The sequence below is a fragment of the Chanodichthys erythropterus genome, chromosome 1 (genome assembly GCF_024489055.1).
Source record: "Chanodichthys erythropterus isolate Z2021 chromosome 1, ASM2448905v1, whole genome shotgun sequence".
Lineage (NCBI taxonomy): Eukaryota > Metazoa > Chordata > Actinopteri > Cypriniformes > Xenocyprididae > Chanodichthys > Chanodichthys erythropterus.
The window spans coordinates 26,590,165-26,615,823 of record NC_090221.1 but is presented as its reverse complement, the minus strand read 5'-3'; the positions used below and the strand labels follow the sequence as shown (position 1 = coordinate 26,615,823).

At 39.8% G+C, this 25,659-nt stretch overlaps 1 protein-coding gene across 1 annotated transcript; it reads left to right on the top strand.

The window, feature by feature from the left end:
- The first annotated feature begins 1,292 nt into the window (after positions 1-1,292).
- Positions 1,293-25,236, top strand: tbx22 (T-box transcription factor 22). The gene is given in 8 exon segments (XM_067382556.1): positions 1,293-1,453; positions 1,582-1,725; positions 3,453-3,554; positions 3,780-3,954; positions 4,065-4,232; positions 24,193-24,251; positions 24,473-24,558; positions 24,731-25,236. Coding segments are annotated over 8 exon segments (1,401 nt in total).
- The last annotated feature ends 423 nt before the right edge of the window (positions 25,237-25,659 follow it).

Sequence of the window (25,659 nt, the reverse complement as noted above, 5' to 3'; positions counted from 1 at the left end):
AATTATAAAGCTGCAGTATAGATTATGACAGAATTTTCAATTTTAGGTGAACTAGATAAATGTTTAAGTGTGCCCCCTATAATCACAAGTGGCCTCTGCCTGGTCCCCCCAGTTACCGTGGTCTAGAACTGCCACTGGAGTGCAGCACACACAAAGAAACTTATACTGCTGTAAAAAGTCAAAATGTGGAGTTTTTTATTTATAACATTTGATACAGTTAAGCAACATCACAGAAGAGTGCTGTTTTCCACATCATTGAAACCATGATTGAAAATGTGACACTGTAACATTAATCAAACAAGTAATGTTTAATACTTCTATTCCAGAAGAAAAATATAGTTCCAAATAAAGATCACATCAGAACCATATCATGTCTCACAGCAATTAGCCTACCACTCACTAGTATTGTATTACTGAATGATTCAGCATTTTGAAAGAATCGGCTGAGTCAAAGATTCAGTGGCCCATTAATAAACAACTGCCTCACTCTTGAATGAATCAGCTGTTTAACGAATCGTTTTATAGAATGAATCAATGACTCACTCAATAGATGGTCATTTGCCGCCACCTACTTTTTTCAGTGTAAATAGTTTAATTTGAAATTAATTTAGGCTAATCTAATTTATTGAACAAATGTAAGAATTTGAAATAAAAGATGAAGCATTCATTTAGGAAGATTCGTGAAAATGTCCCTTTATAAAAGAAAAAAAAATGCCCTTGAGTTAAATATCATTTAATAATACATTCATATGTATAGTATATTATATTATAGCCTATATATTTGTTACTGACACAGAAAGTAAGAATTTTATTATCATCAGCTTATTTTGCAGAGGGCTCTCTCAACTTGTTATATTTTACAGTTTGTTATCTGATAAAATTTTGTAGGCTTTGCATACACCTGTGCACCCCTCGAGCCTGAAAGCACATTTCAATGTTAAGAATTACATTTTGTCAAGACAGAAATCATAGCGTTTACATGTTATCTGATTGTTCAGGCTTCTACGCAAAAAGAAGAAGGGGGGAAAAGTACTGTTTGGGAGTTTCTTTACTCCAGTCCTCCTCTGAGATCCTATTGGTGCCTGTAAGTTTGAGAACAAGAGCATCTCCTTTCCCATAGGCAAAGGACAAGAGGATGAGAAATAAAGAGGTGAAGTGTAAACACAAACGCGCTTAGAGAACAGCGAGCAAGAGAGCGAAGAGGAGAGAAACATCTATCGATTTATCCATAACAACTTTGACAATGCTGCTGACAGACTGACGGGGAAAGATTCATCTGATCTCTTTACAGAATGCAGGGAATCAGCACGCGAGCTCATGCAATTTCTGTGTATGCCTCAGGGAAAAGTTGCAAGAAGATGAAAGTGGAAAATATGAAGAATGAGAAGTTGCAGTGTGTTTTGGAATATGACAGAGATACACCGACGGGAACTTTCATCGACCCAAAGGGTTAGTGTAGCATATTGTGTGGGAGGGGAAAACATTTTAGCATTGTTTGACAATTATTTTACTTGTTTGTGTTGAACGTTACCATTTGTGTAATCTTGTTTTGATTACTTGTGAAGATCAGCGAAACGACAGGAAGAAAAAAAGCGTGAAGCTAAGAAAACCTGAAGAAACCGAATCTGAAGCTGCGAGAGAAATTCGAGTAGATCTTCAAGGATCTGAACTGTGGAAGAGATTTCATGAGATCGGCACAGAGATGATCATCACGAAAGTTGGGAGGTAGATGGCAATACAGGCCTATTATAGTTGTTCTAAAATAAATGACAATTTATGTTGGCGCTATTAAACGCAGTGTCACACTTTTTATACTGTATGACTGCAGAAAATTTTATAATAATAAAAAACAACAACTTGGGGAGTAAAACAGTGTGCAAGAAATGTATAAACAAGCATGGCAGTGTGTAGGGCTAAGTGATAAGATTAGACTATACTTAATATTGATGTCAGGTATGTTTATCTTTAGTTTTAGTCAGGAATATGCTCACTACACCACTTTTAAAATCTGAACAGTTTTTAAATCACTATGGCATTGTAGACTTGCTGACTTAGTGGTTACAGGGAAAACCTGGACATTATACATGCCTGAGGATCAAACACCACATTTTCAAGTTACACAATATATCCAAGCAAAGAGGTGTGTGTTTCTTTGCGAGTTTGTTTTGTTCAAAGTGAGTTGACAGTCTGGTAGTGTGTAATCCTCAGCTGTTTTGTGTATGATGCCCCATTTTTCGCTGTAGCTTAAAAGGTTAGTTCACCCAAAATTGAAAATAATGTAATTTATTACTCACCCTCATGTTGTTCCACACCCGTAAGACCTTTGTTAATCTTCAGAATGCAAATTAAGATATTTTTGTTGAAATCCGATGACTCAGTGAGGCCTCCATAGCCAGCAATGACATTTCTTCTCTCAAGATCCATTAATGTATTAAAAACATATTTAAATCAATTCATGTGAGTACAGTGGTTCAATATTAATATTATAATATTTTTGGTGCTCCAAAAAACAAAATAATGACTTATTTAGTGATGGCCAATTTCAAAACACTGCTTCAGGAAGCTTCAGAACGTTATGAATCAGCATGATTCTGATTCGTTATGAATCAGAATCATGATTCGGATTGCGTGCCAAACTGCTGAAATCACGTGACTTTGGCGCTCCGAACTGCTGATTCAACATGCTGATTCATTATGCTCCGAAGTTTCTTGAAGCAGTGTTTTGAAATCGGCCATCACTATATAAGTCATTATTTAGTTTTTTTTTTGGTGCACCAAAAATATTCTCGTCGCTTTATAATATTAATATTGAACCACTGTACTAACATGAACTGATTTAAATATGTTTTCAGTACCTTTATGGATCTTGAGAGAGATAATGTCATTGCTCCCTATGCAGGCCTCACTGAGCCATCGGATTTCAACAAAAATATCTTAATTTGCATTCCGAAGATTAACGAAGGTTTTACGGGTGTGGAATGGCATGAGGGTGAGTAATAAATGACAGCACTGTCATTTTTGGGTGAACTAACCCTTTAACCATTTACAAAATCAGCAAGTGTAAGCCTAGTTTTTTAAAGTCTGTTCAGATTTTAAAAGTCATGTACTGTATTCCAGTTTTTTGTTGCCCTCCGACTGAATGAACTCATAGTCTGAAGCTAAAAAATATGTGCTCTTCATACACTGCATTATTTTCGGTGAAGTCTGTCAACAACAACAACAAAAAAAAATCTACAGACTTGCTCTGTCTTTTGGCAACTTGCACCATCTTTTCCAGGATGAAAATTGGGGAAAAATCGGGACAAAAGTTGTGTAGTTTGTGTAGCCTTTATTTTTTCCTATACTATAACTATGCAAACTGTATTAGACTATTCAATATTTTTATTTGTAACTAGCCAAATAGCTGTGGTAATGTAATTTCAGTGTTGATTGTGTATCTGTCATCTACTCAGGAGAATGTTCCCCTCTGTCCGAGTCAAGGTGCACAATCTGGATCCCTTCCAGCAATACTCCATTGCCATGGACATCATGCCTGTGGACTCAAAGAGATACAGGTATACTGTGGTCTGTCCTTCAGTCTGAACTGAAAAAAACATGAAAGTCAAAATAACATAAATGAAGATGATGAGAAATGTAAAAGATTGGTGAATCCGATAAGGTGAATCCTGAATTGTGAAATTGCATACACTTGCTTCAAAGGATTTAATCATGTACTGATGAGAAGGAGCAATACTTATTATAATAAAATAATAAGTTATTGTTATTATCTTCTGTTTTAGGTATATATACCACAGCTCTCAATGGATGGTGGCTGGAAACACAGATCATTCATGTATCTCCCCTCATCTGTATGTCCACCCGGACTCGCCATGTTCCGGAGAGAACTGGATGAGACAGGTGATTAGCTTTGATCGTGTAAAACTCACCAACAATGATATGGATGACAAAGGCCATGTGAGTACCCATTTTTTTTCATTTGATTACCACTACACTACAACATAAATCAATTACCAATAACACTTAAAAATACATGCTCAATGTGTCCAATGTCATTTGAAATTCAGATAATCCTGAAGTCTATGCACAAGTACAAGCCACGCATACACGTTATTCTGCATAGTCCTCTTGAACGTGTGTCACAGACTCTACTATCACTGCCAGCAGAGGGGGTGTACACCTTCTCCTTCCCTGAGACTCAGTTCACCACTGTCACAGCCTACCAAAACCAACAGGTAACTTATCTCAACAGTTCTCTGTTTTATCTTGGATTAATATAAATTAAGAGCAGAATGTGGAAATGTTAAGCTTCATATGGTGCTGAATTTATGTAGGAAAATTTGACGGTAGAATCCAAAAGTCTGGGACTACACTGAAACCTGTGGGGGAGGGGGTTCAACAAAAGTTTTAGAATCTTGTAAAACAGATAAGAAAATATGTGCCATAGAGAAAAAAATAAATAAATAAAAATTTGTGGAGACTGACCAACATGTATTTACAGTATACGGCAGTAAAATGTAAGTAAAGTTCATAGTGACATAAGCGCCTATGTCAAGTCAAGTCAAGTCAAATTTATTTATATAGCGCTTTTACAATTGGTAATTGTTTCAAAGCAGCTTTACATATTAGAAGCACAGAAAAAAAGGGAAGTGGTTAAAACTGTACAAACAAGCGTGGTAATATGTAACATATACAAGATGGTGCTACATTAAGCCAATGTCGGCTGACTTCCAGGGGTGGAAAAAACCCCCTAGGAGAAAAACCCAGCGTGCTAGCACTGGGAAAAAAGTCCTAGGAGGGAAAAAACCCCTTGGAAGATATATATATGTAAATGTATATGGAGATCAAAATCTGAATTGTACATTTTTATTATAGAGATTAAAAATCGATTATATATAAATATATGTAAGCGGATACGGGGATCCTGGGCTACGTTGTAGTCAGGTCCAGACGCAGGTTCTCCATCTGACCTGGATACGGCCTGGATCCAGCACCCGGCAAACCTCAGGATAAGCAGAGAGACAGATATTAGCGTAGATGCCATTCTTGTTCTGATGTACAGGTATATCTAGTGTTATAGGAAATGTTCTCGGTTCCGGCCGACCTAATTATTGCAGCGTAACAATCCTTTAACGGATTTGAAAAATGTTAATGTATTGATAATGTGTTATGTGTATGCAAGAGCAAAGAGATGTGTTTTTAGTCTAGATTTAAACTGACAGAGTGTGTCTGCTTCCCGAACAATGCTAGGAAGATTGTTCCAGAGTTTAGGTGCTAAATAGGAAAATGATCTGCCGCCTTCAGTTGATTTTGATATTCTGGGTATTATCAACTGGCCTAAATTCTGAGATCGCAATAAACGTGAAGGACTATAATGCATTAAGAGCTCACTTAGGTACTGGGGAGCTAAACCATTTAGAGCTTTATAAGTAAGTAGCAAGATTTTAAAATCTATACGATGTTTAATAGGGAGCCAATGTAATGTTGACAGAACTGGGCTAATATGGTCATACTTTCTGGTTCTAGTAAGAACTCTAGCTGCCGCATTTTGAACCAACTGTAGTTTGTTTAAAAGCCGAGCAGAACAACCACCCAGTAGAGCGTTACAATAATCTAGTCTTGAGGTCATGAATGCATGAACCAACTGTTCCGCATTTGTCATTGAGAGCATATGTCGTAATTTAGATATATTTTTTAGATGGAAGAAGGCGGTTTTACAGATACTAGAAACATGACTTTCAAATGAAAGATTGGTATCAAAGAGCACACCCAGGTTCCTAACTGAGGACGAAGGTTTAATGGAGCACCCGTCAAGTGTTAGAGAGTATTCAAGGTTTTTTCGTGAGGAAGTTTTTGGTCCAAAGATTAGGAAATCAGTTTTTTCTGAATTTAATAATAAGAAATTTCTTGTCATCCAGTTTTTAATGTCAGCTATGCATTCTGTTAGTTTTGTGAATTTGTAGGTTTCGTCAGGGCGCGAGGAAATATAGAGCTGAGTATCGTCAGCGTAGCAGTGAAAACTAACACCATGCTTCCTAATTATCTCTCCTAAGGGCAGCATGTACAGAGTGAAAAGCAACGGTCCTAATACTGAGCCTTGTGGTACCCCATATTTAACCTGTGATCGATACGACATCTCTTCATTAACTACCACAGACTGATAACGGTCAGATAAGTATGATTTGAACCATGCCAAAGCAATTCCACTAATGCCAATATAGTTTTCAAGTCTTTTTAAAAGAATGTTATGATCGATAGTGTCAAAAGCAGCACTGAGATCTAATAACACTAATAGAGAAATACAGCCACGATCGGATGATAGGAGTAGATCGTTTGTAACTCTAACGAGAGCAGTCTCAGTACTATGGTATGGTCTAAATCCTGACTGGAAATCCTCACAGATTCCATTTCTTTCTAAAAAGGAACACAGTTGTGTTGAAACTGCCTTTTCTAGTATCTTTGACAGAAAAGGTAGATTCGATATTGGCCTGTAATTTACTAAATCTCTCGGATCTAGTTGAGGTTTTTTAATAAGAGGTTTGATAATAGCCTGCTTAAAGGTTTTTGGCACGTGTCCTAGTGTTAAAGATGAATTAATTATATCAAGAAGTGGACCTACGACCTCTGGAAGCATTTCTTTCAGTAGTTTAGTCGGCATTGGGTCTAACATACATGTCGTTGATTTTGATGATTTGATAAGTTTAGATAATTCTTCCTCTCCTATAGCGGCGAATGATTCTAGTTTTACCTCAGGGACACTACAGTGCACTGTCTGAAGAGAAACTGTAGACGGTTGCATGTTTATAATTTTCTCTCTAATATTATCAATCTTGCAAGTAAAGAAGTTCATAAAGTCATTACTGCTGTGCTCTATGGAAACGTCAGCAGTTGAATCTCTGTTTCTAGTTAATTTAGCCACTGTGTCAAATAAATACCTAGGATTATGTTTGTTTTCTATTAAGAGATTTGAAAAATAAGTAGATCTAGCATTTCTTATGGCTGTTCTGTACTCAATCATTTTGTCTTTCCCCGAAAGGCGAAAAACTTCTAGTTTTGTTTTCTTCCAACTACGTTCAGCTTTTCTAACAGCTCGTTTTAGAGCCCGAGTGTGCTCATCATACCACGGCGTTGGATTAGTTTCCTTAATCTTCTTTAGACGTAAAGGAGCGACCGCATCTAATGTGCTGGAAAAGAGAGAGCCAATAGTTTCTGTTGCAGCATCGAGTTCTTCTAAGTTGTCAGGTATACTAAGGCGATGAAACTGCTCGGGGAGATTATTTATAAAGCAATCTTTAGTGGCAGACGTGATTGTTCTACAATATTTATGGCTGGGTGGTGGTTTTGTAGCCTTGGCTAATTGTATTATATACAAGACTAAATAATGATCTGATATATCATCGCTCTGCTGTAGAATTTCAACAGCATCAATATCTATTCCATGCGACAGTATTAGATCTAGGGTATGATTACGACAATGAGTGGGTCCTGACACGTGTTGTTTAACTCCAATAGAGTTTAAAATATCTGCAAATGCCAATCCAAATGAGTCTTTATTATTATCTACATGGATATTAAAATCACCAACAACAAGGACTTTATCCGCAGCCAGTACTAACTCTGATAGAAACTCAGCAAATTCTTTGATAAAGTCAGTATGGTGCCCTGGTGGCCTGTATACAGTAGCCAGCACAAATGTCAACTTACATAATGTTACATAAAGCACCATCACTTCAAAGGAATTATATTTGAAATTCTTTTGAATGATTCTGAATATATTACTATAAATTACAGCAACACCTCCCCCTTTGCCTTTCTGTCGAGGATTGTGTCGATAATCATAACCTTGAGGACTAGATTCATTTAAAGTAATGCAATCGTCTGGTTTTAGCCAGGTTTCTGTCAAACACAGCAAGTCTAGTTTATTGTCTGTGATAATTTCATTTACAATAAGTGCTTTTGAAGAAATAGATCTAATATTCAGTAACCCAAGCTTTATCATTTGTTTATCTGATTTATCTGTGATTTTCATTTTTTGAACATCAATTAAATTTTTACCCTTAAAAGGTTTTGGAAGTTTTTTGTATTTACTAGTTCGAGGTACAGACACAGTCTCTATGTGATAATATCTAGGTGAAAGTGTTTCTATGTGCTGTGAATTATCTGAGTTCTGTGACGTGAGGCGGCTAGCAGACGGTCGGTTTAGCCAGTTTGTCTGCGTCCTGATCTGGGCCCTGGTTTGTCATGTTTCAGCTCTAAGACTATTTGCCAAATTTCTAGAGAGAAGAGCAGCACCATCCCGGGAGGGATGAATACCATCTCTTTTCAACAGATCAGGTCTGCCCCAAAAGCTTTTCCAATTGTCTATGAAACCTATATTATTCTGCGCACACCACTTAGACAGCCAGCCATTGAGTGATGATAACCTGCTAACTATCTCATCACTCCGACGAACAGGAAGAGGGCCAGAACAAATTACTTTTGCTGACATTGAATTTGCGAGTTCACACACCTCTTTAATGTTAATTTTAGTGATCTCCGACTGGCGAAGTCGAACATCATTTGTGCCGACGTGGATAATGATTTTAGAATATTTACGTTTAGCATTAGCCAGCACTTTTAAATTTGCTTTGATGTCAGGTGCTCTGGCCCCCGGCAAACATGTGACTATGGTGGCTGGTGTCTCTATTTTCACGTTCCGTGTAATAGAATCGCCAATTACTAGGGCACTTTCAACAGGATTCTCAGTGGGTGCGTCACTGAGTGGGGAGAACCTGTTTGATGTTCTAATCGGAACGGAAGAGTGGTGTTTGTTCTTGCCATTATGCCGCCTCACAGTCACCCAGTTAGCCTGCTGCGTGGCTTCTACAACCGGAACCGAATGTGTAGTGTTTACTAGGCTAGTCGCATCCAAAGCAGTATCTAAGGCCCTTTCATTCTCACTATCCTCAATTAAAGTTTGGATGCGTGTCTCTAATTCTGAGATTCTCTCTGTCAGCCTGACAATATCCCTGCATTTATCACATGTGTAAGTCTCACTGCTGACAGAAAGAGCTAAACTGTACATGTTGCATTTACTACACATGATAATCGTCGGACATGACTGACCGTGTGTTTGATGAACGCCGTCCGAAAAACTGCAACGCACACGGGACTCGCTGGCTGGATGTCTCGGTCGCTTGCCGGTGCCTGGGGCGAGGGTGATGTGCGGGACGCTGTACCTCGCGGTGGATCGATGAATGCCGGGCAGCAACGTCTCCACAGCTTCCCGATCTGGCGAGGACAGATCAGAATAACATACATCGGATAAATCCGCCATTCAATCGACAAGGAAGGTTGGTTTAGAGGAAAAAAAGAAAGTAGACGGTAGCTAGCAGGCTATGGCTAACACTAGGTGATTACGCTGGTGGATTGCTAGTAATAAATCGTTCCGTTTAGTAATACTATGCAATAGGTTAAGTAATCTAGTGAAAAATAAGAAAGTTATATTATGCGAATAGGAATAAAGAGAAGGATTTAGGATAATCTCCACGAAGCTCCGAGCGTAGATCAGACAGCTGGCAGGCAGCAGCGTTGAGCAGCGTTGAACCGGAAACCGGAAACCAGTGATTGTCTTTAAAGGGTTAGGTTCACCCTAAAATTCTCTTATTAATCACTCACCTTCATGTCGTTACAAACCTGTCACACACCCATTCATCTTCGGAACACAAATGAAGATCTTTTTAATGAAATCTGAGAGCTTCCTGTCCCTCCATTGACAGAAGGGCTGTGCGATTAATTGTAATTTATTTTTGAATTCGATTTTTGCTTCCAACCAATATGAAAACAAGATAATCGAGGTAAACCGTTTATTATGCCGCTGCTGCATTCTGTCCTGCCGACCTTTCTTTCACAGCGGTGCACTTTCATTCTCCCCTAAAAGCTCAAACTTCCATCCAAATCAGCCAAATAAGCGAGTGTTGTAAAATGCAGTCTACTCTTGCTAAATTGCAGGACATGCCTGTTATTAAACAATCATTAAAAGGGCATTAAGCTGTGAAAGAAATGGACCGTGCATAAGCAAAGTATACTGTGGGCTTCGGATTCGCCTAAAAATGGTCAAGTAGCCTGCAGACAAAAATGACAGAATGCCTTTTTGGTAAGTATCGTCATAACAGTATATTGGATCTGTGTTTTCGGTCTTAAAGTGACAGCAGCCCGATATTACTGCTTTAGTCTGTATCATTAAATGTTAAACAACAAGAGACAATTATAGTTATAAAGAGCAGAGAGTGATTTTCTTTGTCTTTTGTTCTTTGATTAAAGGTGCCCTAGAGGTGCCTTTTCAAAAGATGTAATATAAGTCTAATGTGCCTTCACGTGTCTGTGAAGTTTCAGCTCAAAATACCCCATAGATTTTTTTTATTAATTTTTTCAACTGCCTATTTTGAGCCATTATTACATATGCACCGATTAAGTGTGCGGCCCCTTTAAATCTCCCGCTCCCCCGCCCCCACGAGCTCTCAACTGCCTTAAACAGCAAACACAAAGTTCACACAGCTAATATAACCCTCAAAATGGATCTTTACAAAGTGTTCATCATGCATACTTCGATTCCTGTGAGTATAGTATTTATTTGGATGTTTACATTTGTTTATGAATGAGTTTGATAGTGCTCCGTGGCTAATGGGCTAATGCTACAGTGTTGGAGAGATTTATAAAGAATGAAGTTGTGTTTATGAATTATACAGACTGCAAGTGTTTAAAAATGAAAATAGTGACGGCTCTCTTGTCTCCGTGAATACAGTAATAAACAATGGTAACTTTAACCACATTTAACAGTACATTAGCAACATGCTAACAAAACATTTAGAAAGACAATTTACAAATATCACTAAAAATATCATGTTATCATGGATCATGTCAGTTGTTATTGCTCCATCTGCCATTTTTCGCTATTGTTCTTGCTTGCTTACGTGGTCTGATGATTCAGCTGTGCACAGATCCAGACGTTCTGCCCTTGTGTAATGCATTGAACATGGGCTGGCATATGCAAATATTGGGGGCGTACACCTCGACTGTTACGTAACAGTCGTTGTTATGTTGAGATTCGCCTGTTCTTTGGAGGTCGTTTAAACAAATGAGATTTATATAAGAAGGAGGAAACAGTGGAGTTTGAGACTCACTGTATGTCATTTCCATGTACTGAACTCTTGTTATTCAACTATGCCGATGTAAATTCAATTTTTGAATCTAGGGCACCTTTAATATGAAAAACAGCAGCAGGAATATTAGACTGCTGTCACTTTAAGAGTTTATGCACAGACCCAAAATACTGTTACACAACTTGTGTTATCTGTGCAATAAAAGCACTATTTAACCAGAGTCAATGAGATGAATGACTGAGAGGAGGCAGGTGTGTTTCACTTCGCTGTAGGAAAGAAGAGAGCGAGAACACGCAGCTGACGTTATTGCCTGTGCCATAAAACGAATCTGCTTGGAATCGCCTGTTGACAGGTCCAGGCCGATAATGGAAATCGGCTGATTCTGGCCCCTGGCCGGTCAATTGGTGCATCTCTACTCTATTCAGTTTCTGTTGTAGGCTATTACTTATCTGAATACCACTGTTAGGCTATGTCTACGTTAATCCGGAGGCGTTTTCATTCAATAATACTCTTCAGCCACACTCAAACGTTTCAAGCGTTTTCCAAAAGTTTCTTATCCACACTGAAACGTCTGAAAACGCTTAACTCACCTTACTGTGCATGTGTAAAACATACTAAAAGCTCACAAGATGATGCAGAGTGAGCAGATATATTAAAATTCTCAGGCAATTCTTCTGGCAAAATTTTATTAGCATAATATCATATCACTCACTGTTGCTTCCAGGTCACACTCAAATTCTCCAGTCTTGCCTAACAACTGAAAATACTGGAGATTGATTCTGGATGAGAGCAGAGGATTTTTCTTGAATCCCTCCCGAGCAACTTGTGGTGATGTAGGTGCTGTTTGATCTTTTTTTTTATTTTTAGGCTTTCTGAGACTCAAGACTCAACTAATCTCTGCAATTTTTCAGCTGTGATCCTTGGAGAGTCTTTGGCCACTCAAACTTTCCTCCTCACCGTGCATTAGGATGATTTAGACACACGTCCTCTTCCAGGCAGATTTTTAACATCTTTAGTTGATTGGAACTTCTTAATTATTGCCCTGATTGTGGAAATGGGGATTTTCAATGCTTTAGCTATTTTCTTACAGCCACTTTCTATTTTTTGAAGCTCAACAATCTTTTGCTGCACATCAGAATTATATTCTTTGCTTTTACTCATTGTGATGAATGATTAAGGGAATTTGGCCTGTGTGTTTCCTCATGTTTGTACTCCTGTGGAACAGGAAGTCATGGCTGGACAATTTCATGTTCATGATCACTCTGGTGTGCTAAAAAATTTAAATATGAATGGCAATATACTTCAGAGATATTTTACTCATAAACATTTTAGGGGTGCCAATACTTGTGGCCAACGTGTTTTGAAGAAAAACATTTATTTCATACTGTGATTTTCCCCCACACTTTCAATTCTTTTCTTTCAATGAAAGGTTAGATTTTTACTAATTTTATTAAAGATCAAAAGGATAAACAATGCAGATTTATTTTTGTAGTCATCTTTGATCATATTTACCAAGGGTGCCAATAATTCTGATCACCACTGTATGTCTCCGTTTGTCATTACCGATTAAAGAGTATCTGGCACTACCGCATGGGTAAAATAAACACATTTGCCAAGTACATTGGTATTAAAAACGGCCTTTAAAAACTGTCCATGATTCAGTTTTGGGGACCGTGAAAGAAGTTTGATGCTGTCATGGAACAAGCAACAGCCGGCATTTTTCCTCCTCCAACTCGAGTGCCTCATCTTCTTAATCTCCTCACGTAAATGATTACATTTCAATGACATACGTTTCTTCCCCACCGCAGAAACCATCACAGGTTCGTCAATGCCGTCAAAATTATTTATTTTATTCAATTATTCAAGTACAAAGCAGATAAGGAAAATTAGGATGCTGGGTGTATTCAGGGCGCCGCCACTACTGTTTACAGTGCGTGGAATGGTGCGCTGTGATTGGTTGAGCAGATATATTGCATTCTGCAGAAAAAGGAGACACTTTTGTCGACTAACTGCAGTGAACTCGCATGCTGATTACTTCAACCCTTCTCATCAGAAGATGCTCCTGTCGAGTTGTTAACTCCCGTGGATGACCTCGACGTCTCTGTGAGATGGTTCCAGTTCCATCTTTTTTAAGTTTTTGTACCACTTTTGCTACAGTATTCTGACTGATAAGTGCCATTGGGGTGCCATTGCTGACAGCATGAAATGGGAAGGGATTTTAACACCCTTTCCCTTTCAGTCGGTCACGTTCGACGTACGTCAGTAGTGACCGACGAATTGGGATATCGCTAGAGAGCCCTATCAGCTTCGAGTGAACTAAAACAAGCCAATGGAATTGGCGTGCGATATTTGCATAATGCGCACCGCCTCCGACAGGTGTATATAAATAGGAAGCAGATGCAATCGCACTCTGTCTTTCGCTTCGGAGCCAACAGTTGGTGTCCAGCTTCAGACTTCACAAGAGTGAAACTAAACAGCCTTGGAGATTCAGCGTCTGTTTGTGTTGGCGTTAAAGCACAACAGCGAGGTCGCGAGCTTCCCGGGGAGCCTGAGCTTAAGCTCTCAACTGCTGTTTTAACAGCAACTGAATTCCCATATAAAACACAGTTGTCTGTTGCGATTTGGGCCGGTTCCTCCCGGTGTGTTTGGGGAGTGGTGTACCTGAACACATCGCGTCACTCCCTGTGTGCTTCAGCACGAGAGCTGACTCTTCCCCTTCTAAAAGAGCTTCACAGACAGACACTGCGTCTTTTTCAAGACGTCATTCTGTCCGTGCGTTTCTGGAGGCGGTCGTTTCCTATCCTCAATGACGGCCACAATCACTTTCTCTCATGTCTGCTTAGCGTGCTGAGACTGTGTTTGTGGGTGGTTCATATTCTCTTATGAGAATATGCCCACATCGGTGCGTTGTTTGTCTCGCCTTTCTCGTAAGGGCTTGAGCGTTCAGCGCGCCGTGTGCCGTCGAACTGCCGGCTGACAGCGCGCGTTGCCATGGCAACCCTGCGCGTCGTCTGGCGCTCTAGATGCACGGTCGAGACTCGAGCGCCTTTTAATGAGGTGGAGTCCCCTCACTTATTCCCCGATCTAGTTATTTTTCTGAATAAGAAGAATACTACTTTGGTTAATAAGCCTGGGTGACCAGAGGATCACAGTGGGGCTATACCCGCCGAGCCATTCTCCGTGGGCCCCCCACTCCTCTAGTGCATCGCAAACATGTTGTCCGTGGGTGGTTCATGTTTAGTAAAACATGGCCACGTCGGCGCCAAGTGCGCCGTGTGTCGTCCAGTTGGACGGCCACATTCACTGTCCAACATGGCTGGTAGCTTCTGTTCGTTGTGTGACGCGCACTCGCCTTGCCCCGCCCCCTGTGCCCGGACGTGCATGGAAAAACTTGGCAGTTTTGTGGCCTCTTTGGTGTTAAATATGGAGCGCCAAGGGGGCCATAATCTGCATTACAAGTTTTCTCTCTCACTACCCTTTAGGGGGGTAGTTCTGAGTCAGGGTTGAGCTACGCATGATGCAGGTCATAACGCAGGCTTCTGGCCAGACAATGTCCACCATGGTGGTCCGGAAACACCCCTGGCTAGTCTTGCTGGGATTTGTCATCGTCAAGTACACTTTCTCGATGTGCTCATCTCACAAGCTGGCCTAAAACCCAGCCCGCTCTCCCCGCAGCCAACCCAGTTGGTTAACAGGAGGCGGTCCTGGGGATATGGTGACCTGCAGCTGAAGGAAACAGTTCTTTCCCCGGAGGAGGGCCGGGTGGAGAATTCTGGTCTGTTCCGCCGCTGGCTCTCCGGAGTCCAGCGGTACCCACGAATAGAACTGTTGTCTGATCCTCCAGGTCCCAAGAGGGTGTGGCTGGTAATGTGCAAGGCCCCGCCTTGCCACTCTCAGCCCTCTCTCACTTCACCAGCAGGTTCCAGTGTGGTGGTTCAGGCCGCATCCCATGTGCCGTCTCCCATTCACACTGCTACCTCGCAGAGTCTGATCACACTCCGGGCCGCTCCCATGCCGCCCGAGTCGGGTCCCCGTACTCTGCTTGCGGCTGTCAGCGTGCGAGGCCCTGCCTTGTCACGCGCAGCCCCCCCCCACATCGCCAGCAGGTGGCAGTGTGATGGTGCAGGCCGCGCCCCGTGCGCCGTCTCCCATACGCACTGCTGCCTCGCAGAGTCTGACCACACTCCGGGCCGCTCCCATGCCGTCTGAGTCTAGTCCCCGTACTCTGCCTCGCTGCCCTACCCCCGGCGCATCTGTGGTGCCTTTGGTCCCGCTGGCTCAGTGTCTGGAAGCGTGGATAGCGCTCCCCAGCCTGTCCAGCTGGCTCATTCGTACCATCAGACTCGGCTATGCGATTCAGTTCGCCCGGCGTCCCCCGGTTCTCAGGGGTGTCCACTACACTCAGATGTCACTGGACAACGCACCTGTTCTCCGGGCGGAGATTGCTGTCCTCCTGGCGAAGGATGCAATCGAGCCGGTCCCTCCAGCCGATATGAAGTTGGGGTTTTACAGCCCCCTACTTCATTGTACCACAAAGGGCGGTGGGCTATGGCCAATCCTGGATCTGTGCGTCTTGAACCGGTACCTTCACAAGTTGCTGTTCAAGATGTGCAGAAGCGCATTTTCGAATGCGTCCGTCCCCGGGATTGGTTTGCAGCGATCGACGTGAAGGACGCGTACTTTCATGTCCCGATTCTGCCTCGCCACAGACCCTTCCTACGGTTTGCGTTCGAGGGTCGGGCATATCAGTACAAAGTCCTACCCTTCGAGCTGGCCCTGTCACCCCGCGTCTTTATGAAGATTGCGGAGGCGGGGAACAAGGCATTCGTATTCTCAGCTACCTCGACGACTGGTTGATCCTGGCCAGCTCGCGAGCGCAGTTGTGCGAACACAGGGATATGGTTTTAGCTCACCTCAGCCGGTTGGGGCTTCGGGTCAACTGGGACAAGAGCAAACTCTCCCCCGGGCAGAGGATCTCTTATCTCGGTCTTGAGCTAGACTCGGTCGCCCATCGGTGTTGACCTGCCTAAGTACGCTCAGTCGCAGGACAGCGGCTCCACTGAAACTATTTTAGAGGCTCCTGGGGCATATGGCATCTGCAGCCGCGGTAACGCTGCTCGGATTGCTCCATATGTGACCGCTTCAACACTGGCTTCGCTGCCGGGTCCCAAGATGGGCGTGGCAGCGCGGTACGCTCCGTGTTCCCATGACACAGAGCTGCCGACGCACTCTCATCCGGTGGTCGGACCCCTTGTTCCTGCGGGCCGGAGTGCCCCTGGAACAGGTGTCCAGGCATGCTGTGGTCTCCACAGATGCCTCCGCCACCGGATGGGGGGCCACGTACAACGGGCATGCAGTGTCGGGTCTATGGACGGGGCCTCAAATGCATTGGCATATCAATTGCCTGGAGTTGCGCAGTACGTCTTGCACTGGGCCGCTTCAAGGAGCTGCTGTCAGACAAGCACATACTGGTCCGCTCGGACAGCACTGCGGCCATTGCGTACATCAACCATCAAGGTGGTCTACGCTCCCGTCGCATGTCGCAACTCGCCCGCCATCTCTTGTTGTGGAGTCAGAAGCATCTGAGGTCCCTTCGGGCCACTCATGTCCCAGATGTGCTCAACCGTGCAGCCGACCTACTCATTTTTGCATCACCCTAATTTGCGTAAAACCGAAAATTTTGTTCTCCAAGTTATATTATTAACCTTACTTTCATGTTATAATTTAAAGGTGCAATATGTAATATTTTTTGCAGAAAAATATCCAAAAACCACTAGGCCAGTGTTATATATTTTGTTCACTTGAGTACTTACAATATAACAAATATTTGTAAATCATGAGAAAACTAATTGTTGTTATATAGCTCAACACGTTGAGTCTTGTTGTTTAAATCTAATTTTCTTGACTTTTTTGCAAGTACCATGCTTTACCATGCCTCAGAGAAAAACACAATTTTGTCAAGTAGCTAACATAGCATAATCAGATGCAGCTTTATTTTTAGTAACAGTAATACATAATTTTCTCCACCATACAATACGGTTTAAAATTAATTGCATGCCATTTATCAACACAAGCCATCCAGCATTTAATATGATAATCAAAAATCACTCTTACTGCAGTGTGTCTCAAACAAGTGTCTCACAGCAGCTGCCTAGCGAACACAGAGTAATGTTATAACATCATTTTCAACACTCTCAAATGAATCTAATATGATAAACAGAGCTGTGTTACCTCTGTGTTCCGCTGCTCGTGAGGCGCGTGTTGCGCAGTCGCTCCGGCAGCCTCATTCAGCTCCCACAACACTCGGTCCCGCTCTGCTTCATACTACAGTAACGTTAATAATCGCATTCATGAACATGATTTCTTCCCAAGTCCTATCCCTATTCTTTTGCACCATCCGTTGAGGTGAAAACCACATGTCCCAAGATTCCGCGCTCAAATTTTTGTTTTGAATAGGCCTCTAGCGACCTCTAGTGGACAGAATTTTTACATACTGCACCTTTTCACAGATGTTATATAAAACTTAGTCTCGTCAACATTTTGGAAATTGTTTTTGTGTTTATTCAGATATTGTTTAAAATGTTACTTTTCAAATGGGGTGTACTCATTTACACTGAGCACTGTGTATATATATATATATATATTTATACAACAGTTCTGTCTGGTTCTCGAATCTGATTGGTTGATAGCCATGCGATATTTCAGTGAGAACAGCACTCCTACTGCCTTTTCACCGTTTGTATCACTCCGCTTGAAGTGACCGTCATGGCGGCCGATCAAATCAACCGTAATTTTTACAAATACTACTCCTTGTACCACGAACTGTAGTTTTAATAGTTTTTTAGGTGAGAATGTAGTTGTTTAGACCTGAAATATGTGACTCATATTTAATAACAGCGCCTATTTTACAATTTGTTTTGACGTTTTCGGAGATGCGAGCTCGAGTGCGTCAGCGGCCGTTCAGTGCTTCTGTAACCGCCGAGATCAGCTTCATCTCGGCCAGTGCCTTGGGGATTTGCCGCTGGCTCTTATAGTGGTTAAACACGAGTCATAATTCAATTTGAGTACATAGAACGGGCAATCTTTGGTCTTATTGATCTATTATTTGTTCCAGAGCAAGTCGAATTGTGCTATATTAAATTTGATAATAATAAACATTACGTTACATCCTTCTATAGCATATTGGCCACAACTAGACGGGACATATCAGACTCTTCTCCGCTCTTTAAATACGTAAAGCATTAAACTTTATAAACATATGGTTTTTTGGGTAAAGAAAACGCTTTACAATTTTTTTTTTCAAACATCAGATCTTTTATTTACCTTTGCATTGCACAGAGGAGATGTCCAAACTGCGTGCGCACTTCATTCACGAGGGGAGGCGGATTAATGTGGCTTTATTGACAGTTTGAGGATCCAATGGAGTTGTCGTCACAAGCTCTTTAAAATCCTTTTCATTCGTTAAATATTTGTAAAACCCACATACCAGCGTAAATGGTGACCTATTTTTTTTTAATAACTAGTGCTTTATGTTTGTTTGACTGAACTGTACAGTTGTGCTTATATGTTGTTCAATAAATATTATTTTATATAAATATGTCCATTAAGTAATATGGATTGAGTGAACATTACATTAATACGCCATTAGATGGCGGCAACACTTTACAGAAGAATTAGTCAGTGAGTCACAAAGGAACTTTGCAAAAGGAAGTTTTTTTAGCGCTGTGGTGTTATGGATGGAAATTTCCCAAAGCTGAAAAAAAGACAAATACAAAGATCGCTTACCTCAGCGGACATTCAAACGGACTTGTATAAAGGATGTAATATTATGGACATCGACTTGAAGAATGAATGTAATGCAATATACCAGACACACAGGTAATAGCCTACTCTCTCTCTCTCTCTCTCTCTCTCTCTCTCTAATACTGTAGAAAATTCAATGTGTTTCAATGAAGCGACACAACGTTCCATCGTTACTAGTTCTAAAGTGACATTTTAGAGTTAGCAACGGAAGCTTGGTTCAACTGTCAAATTGAGATTTGAATCCGTGGCGGAAGGAAGTAGTGCTGCACAAAAGAGGGTTTTAAAGACACTCCGTTGTTGTTCTTATTTATTTACACACTCGTGCTGTCGAACTGTTGTATAAACGCAATATCACACTCGTAGTCGTGCGATATGGCTGTATATCAGCACGCTGTGATTACCTACGGACGAATCACAGCGTGCTGATATACAGCCATATCGCACGGCTACTCGTGTGATATTGCTCTATATATATATATACACATATACATATACATATATATACATATATATACATACACACACATACATACACACACACAAGTATATACAAGTTCATTTTATTAAATATACTTTTTTTATGTAGTAAGTATACTAATATCAAAGTACTGGTAGTATACTTGTATGTGTACTATTTCAATACTACTTGGGACTAAATTTGCCCACTTTTTAGTGTATAAAAGTATACTTTTAAGTACACTTCAGGTGTAACAGTAGTAAACTTTAATACACAAATAGTTTACAACTTGTTTTTTGTTTGTACTGCAACTATACCTATAAGTGAATTTACTGATAATTCACTAGTTAAATACTTATACAGCACATTTTTTTAGTTTATTAAAGTACACTTTGAAGTACACTCTCAGTTTATTAGTTTTTTTTACTGCAAGTGCACTTGTAAGTTTTCTTTAAGTGAACTTAACATCACATGGTGATGTAATGGTTTAGTATTTATATATTATTTTTGCACTTTACGTATACTTCTATGTTCCTATTAAGGTATTAATTTTTATACTTGAAATATACCTTGTACTGAAAACTGTACTTTAACTCTTTAAATTTTTTTTATTTTAAATTTTTTTAAAGTTACCAGCCATTTTTATCATGCTCATGGCCCTCATTTCATACATTTTGCTGTATGAACTTCTGAACATGAAAGACAAAGAAAGAAAGAAAAGAAAAAGAGACAAAAAAAAGAACAGATCCTCTGCTTAAAAAAAAACATTTTTTAACAACAAAACTCATTTTAAAAATCTGAAGTCGTTCAACCCCTAAAATCCAAATCCAGATAAATCCAAACTGGTTAAGATCAGGAACAGATGTTGCACAACGCTCGGTATAAACTTTCTCTGTCAACTCAGTTTTAATCCAGAGTTTGCGATTAACTCTGAAGTGTGTGCACCTGAAAGTGTGACACGTGTGGCAAACAGCCAATCACATGGAACAAGGAGAACATCAGTTTGATTCACTTCTCGTGAGAGAGCCGCACAATTCACTTCTCTTCTGAAGATTAAGAGATCATTATGAAAAATATCATGAAATTAAATGCATTTACAAGGCAGAAATAAACACTGCTGCAGTGAAAGTTTGAGAAGACAGCTGAAAGGAAATATCTGACTATATCAATGCATGTGAATCAAAGAAATATGCCTAATAATTTATAATAATTTATATTAGATTCACAAAGTGCTCAAATGAATACACATAAGCTTAATTTGTTTAAAAGCTTTATATATTAATGCATGTATTATATTTATATAAATTTAAAAGCAAAATTAAATATTAATTGTCAAGTAATATAATAGTTACATGATACTATTATATGAATTATATGTAGTTAATTCATATAATATAAATATAATTAGCAAAAGATGAGCAATTTTTTCTCTAAAATGTTTTCACTATAAACTGCTTTAATTTGGAGCGAGAGAAACAGCAGATACGTGTCACTTTACTCACAGCTGATTGGTCCAGTTTGGGTTTGTGATCTCTAACACAGAATAAAACCAGCTCCGGAGCAGTATAGCCATGTAGTGTAAGTTACCATATCAATGAAACCCCCTAAAAACCAATCCACCTTCATAAGCCTGAAAAACCAGAGTGTACTCAAAGTAATCTTGAACTTACCTGGGTAGAAACTGAAACCGGCTTTGTGCAACAGGCTACTGAAGTCCTCGCAGGAGTTGGTGCCGTCTCTTCACAGGTGTTAATGCTGTAATACATTCCACTGAAGTCAAGTTGCAGAACCCAGGTGCAGTTTTATTAAACTCCAAAACGGGCTTGGCTTGGCTTGGCTTGGCTTGGCATGGCATGGCTTGGCATGGCTTGGCATGGCTTGGCATGGCTTGGCATGGCTAGGCTTGGCTAGGCTTGGCTAGGCTAGAGGTTACAGGGACAATATTTGACAAGGGACATGGGAAACATGAGGGCTTAAATACACAGAGACTAATTACTAAACTAGACACACATGTGCACAATCAAACCAATAAGGACATCACATGAAACAAGGAGGCACATGACAAAGGAGCACCTGGTAACTGCTGAGCTTGCTGCATTCACGCCACCTTGTAATTACCATAATCTTGAGATGACAACACATGACTTTATATTCGGAGCTGTTCAAGTCCTCAGACTGGGAATTATGCATTTCTATGGCACCAGTATCAATGCCTAAATGAATCTAAAGCAGTTATGTGGTAAACATGGGAGCTTTCAGAAAATTCCCAGCTTACAAACTGTAATTACAAGCTCTACGACGACATGAATGCTTTTTATGAGCCAGAATCTCGTAGTTGCAGTAATTATATGACCTGAACGCACATTGCTATGCTGACATGTCCCCACCACTTTTTGCCAGGGTCAATATTGTCCCCACCACTTTTTGAAACATATCGCGGCATTGATATATCTAATACAAAAGAAACATAGCCACACTATTTAACAGTATGATGCTGCGAGGGTATTTTTTAAGGTTTTTACCCCAAAACAAAATATGAACTAGAACTTATTTGCTAACTCAGTTTATCCACACCCCCTTTCAATCGGGCCTAGGTCTCTTTCTTCGTCCTTAACTTTGATGTTCAGGGCATTCTGGGTTGAACGAGCAGCCCTGAGCGGACTGAGCAAGCAGAGTGGAATCTTCAGAAAGGTGCTCTCCGCTCTGAAAATACTAGCGGCTCACATGCTCTGGTGTGAAACACTATTATCCTTAGTAAAAACTTGTATTTTCTAAGATTTCTAATTATATCAATTTCTGTTACACAATTCAAATAATAAATTTAGTTTTGACTCTTTAATGTGGTGTGAAAGATCATTGTAGCCACCTCAGTTCAACAACAGAATGAAGCTAAAGTGAATCTCCTCCTCTTTATTTCCCCCTTTACTAGGTAGCCTATAACATGTGAAAATCAGAGGTTGTGTTGAAAGATGCAGTTTAACTTACTTAGGCATATTGTCTCTCGTGGAATCACCCAATCAGTGTTTCACCCGCAGAATGTCAATAAACCTCGCGAACAACATGTCTCTTGATGTTACATTTAGCGTACCCCAGAAAAGTCATTCAATGTAAACCACTCTTTGGTAAGAAAAGAAAGAAAGAAAGAAAGAAAGAAAGAAAGAAAGAAAGAAAGAAAGAAAGAAAGAAAGAAAGAAAGAAAGAAAGAAAGAAAGAAAGAAAGAAAGAAAGAAACTTTAGAGAAGAGAATATAGCTTAAATCGTATATTGTATATGCCTTATTTTTTTAATAAAGCTCATAATTCTTAAAAAAAAAAAAAAAAAAACTGTGTTTAAAGTGCATAAACCCTTTTATAAACCATTTTTTAGAGAAATACTTAGACTGTAATTAGGGCCAGATTCACCCCTTACTGCAACAAAATTGTTGAGCAAGCAGGCAATCTGCGAGCGACTAGAAATTTTTATGTTGAATTTATACTCCTCAGTATGTTACACCAGTATGTTTGTTACATAAGAACATCTTTTGCAAGACTGGAGTCTATTTAAGCATAAACAGACCCATGCTATGAACAAGTTTGCACCACATTGATGTTTTGAAACATCTCGTAATCCTGATGTAAAGGCCCTCTGATTTTGGAAAATAGTTTACTATAGACAGTTGAATTTGATGGGAAGCACATTAACTTTTTTAAACTTGTCTTCTGGCAACCGCCACACCCAGACTTGTCCATCGGATTGCCAGATAGAGAAGCGTGATTCGTCACTCCAGAGAACACATCTCCACTGCTCTAGGGTCCAGTGGCGGCATGCTTTACACCACTGCATCCGACGCTTTGCATTGCACTTGGTGATGTTGTGATTTCATGAAGCTCTCTATGCACTGCTCTTGAGCTAATCTGAAGGCCACACAATGTTTGGAGGTCTGTAGCTATCGACTGTGCAGAAAGTTGGCGACTTCTGCACACTGTGCGCCTCAGCATACGCTGAGCCCGCTCTGTGATTTTATGTGGCCTACCACTTCGTAGCTGAATGCTGTTGTTCCCAATGGCTTCCACTTTGTTATGATACCACTAACAGTTGACCAGACTAGTGAATCGACTCATTGTACAGGTGGCAACCTATCACAGTACCATGCTTGAATTTAGTGAGCTCCTGAGAGCGACCCATTCTTTCACAAATGTTTGTAGAAGCAGTCTGCATGCCTAGGTGCTTGATTTTATACACCTGTGGCTATGGAAGTGATTGAAACACCTGAATTCAATTATTTGGAGGGGTGTCCTAATACTTTTGGCAATATAGTGTGTGTGTGTGTGTGTATATATATATATATATATATATATATATATATATATATATATATATATATATATATATATATATAATATATTTTCAAACCAAACATTATTCAGACATTTTTTTATATATTTACTAGTGGGTACAGGACTCTATAGCTAATTTATGTAAGTGAGGATAGCAAAATAAAGTAAACTGTGACATACCCAAAAATTCTTCATACAGTGGTATATACTACTAGTAAAATTTATAAAAATTTGGAACCAAAAATTATTCAGACACTTTGACCTTACCATGTTTTGCTTAAGTGTTATCTGACATAATTAACAATTTTTTGACAGTTTAACTCTGAGATCTTGTCATATTTTATTACCATTTTTTAAACTATATTGAATAAACTGTATTAATGAATGAAATGTTCAAGGTGTCTGAAAAAATTTTGGTTTGATTGTATACCTTTCTTTCTAAAGTGACTTATTGTGTTTTTTTCTGGTAACTTTCAAGATAACAAAACTGAAGATTGACAGGAATCCTTTTGCCAAAGGCTTCAGGGAACGGAATGGGTAATGGATGTTGTTATTTTGTATATTGATATTACATGGTATTACATATTATATAAACTAATGATATTGCATATATTTGCAAAACTATAAAAGGGCTTTACTACCTTGAGGCTATTACATTAGCAGAATCATCTAAAAAAAGACATTATAATTGTATTTTATGACTTTCAGATATTTTAACTTAATTTCTCACCCTCTCTATCTTCTACAATGCATTTTAGGGGTGTGTTGGGTGGGATTCTGGAGTCGTACTCATGGCACAGCCCCTTTAACCTCGATTTCAAATCTTTCGCTATGGAGCTACAAGGTAAACATTTATAATTCAAAATGTTTAATTATTTTATTTCAGTTTATTTCTTTTATATTATCAGTTATATTTCTTTTTAGTAATGGAGGAAAGTTTTGATAGCTAAACTGTTCATTACCAAGAGGTAATAAATACATTTTTATATATAAATTTTTCTTTTCATTCACTGCAGGCAGATGTTATGAATCTTCAGCAAGCTTCGATATCACCTCATCAATGACATCCTTCTTGCCCAGCTCCTTTGCTCAAGCAGCCCATCCTATCACATTCTCAAGCCCTCAATGCTGCAAGATTTTTCCTTCAAACAGTTTTCAAACATACAGAGCCTACTGCAACATTTGTCTGGGCAAACTCAATAGTTACACTGGCTTGCGACCCATGTTAGACCTTCCCTTCATGACTAATAAAAAGAAAGGAGACATCTGTAGGAGTCACTGGCTCCATGATTCCACCACCACAAGTACATCTGTGCCTCCTATCCATAACATTTCGGCTGGATGGACTTCTGGACACTATCAGTCTAAAAATGAAAATATGGCATCATCCTTTGTGTCACCCTACAGCTACAGTTTCCCCATGAGGCACCAATTCTCTACTGTTGCTCATTTAAAACTGGCTAATGGTGAGAGCCCTGTTCACCAAATGGCCATGATCTCCTCAAACTGTTACTGTCCCTGACTCCAAACCTTTCAAAACCTACTCTAGAACTACAAATCCAGTTTTTAGTTAAATTTAAGTTTGTGTAAATTAGAAAAAAAGTTCATAAAACTCAAAACAATGAAACAATTCAGATTACATAAAATGTGTCAGTTTTGTGAAAAACTGAAAAGAAAGTTCTAAGTTAATTTGATTGAACTAATTTGTTTAATTCAAGTTTACCCTATTCAAGCCAGTTATTTTGAGCATTAGGGTTTACAATGCTACTTGTATTTACTTTAAACAGGTGCAATTGTTCTGTATCTCCCCTCTTATACCAAAACATACTAAAAAGAACCTTTTCAAAACAAAAACTATTTACCCCCTTTTAATAAATGTTACCCTGGAACACAAAACCAGTCATAAGTGTCAATTTTTTGAAAAATCATCTGAAAGCTGAATAAA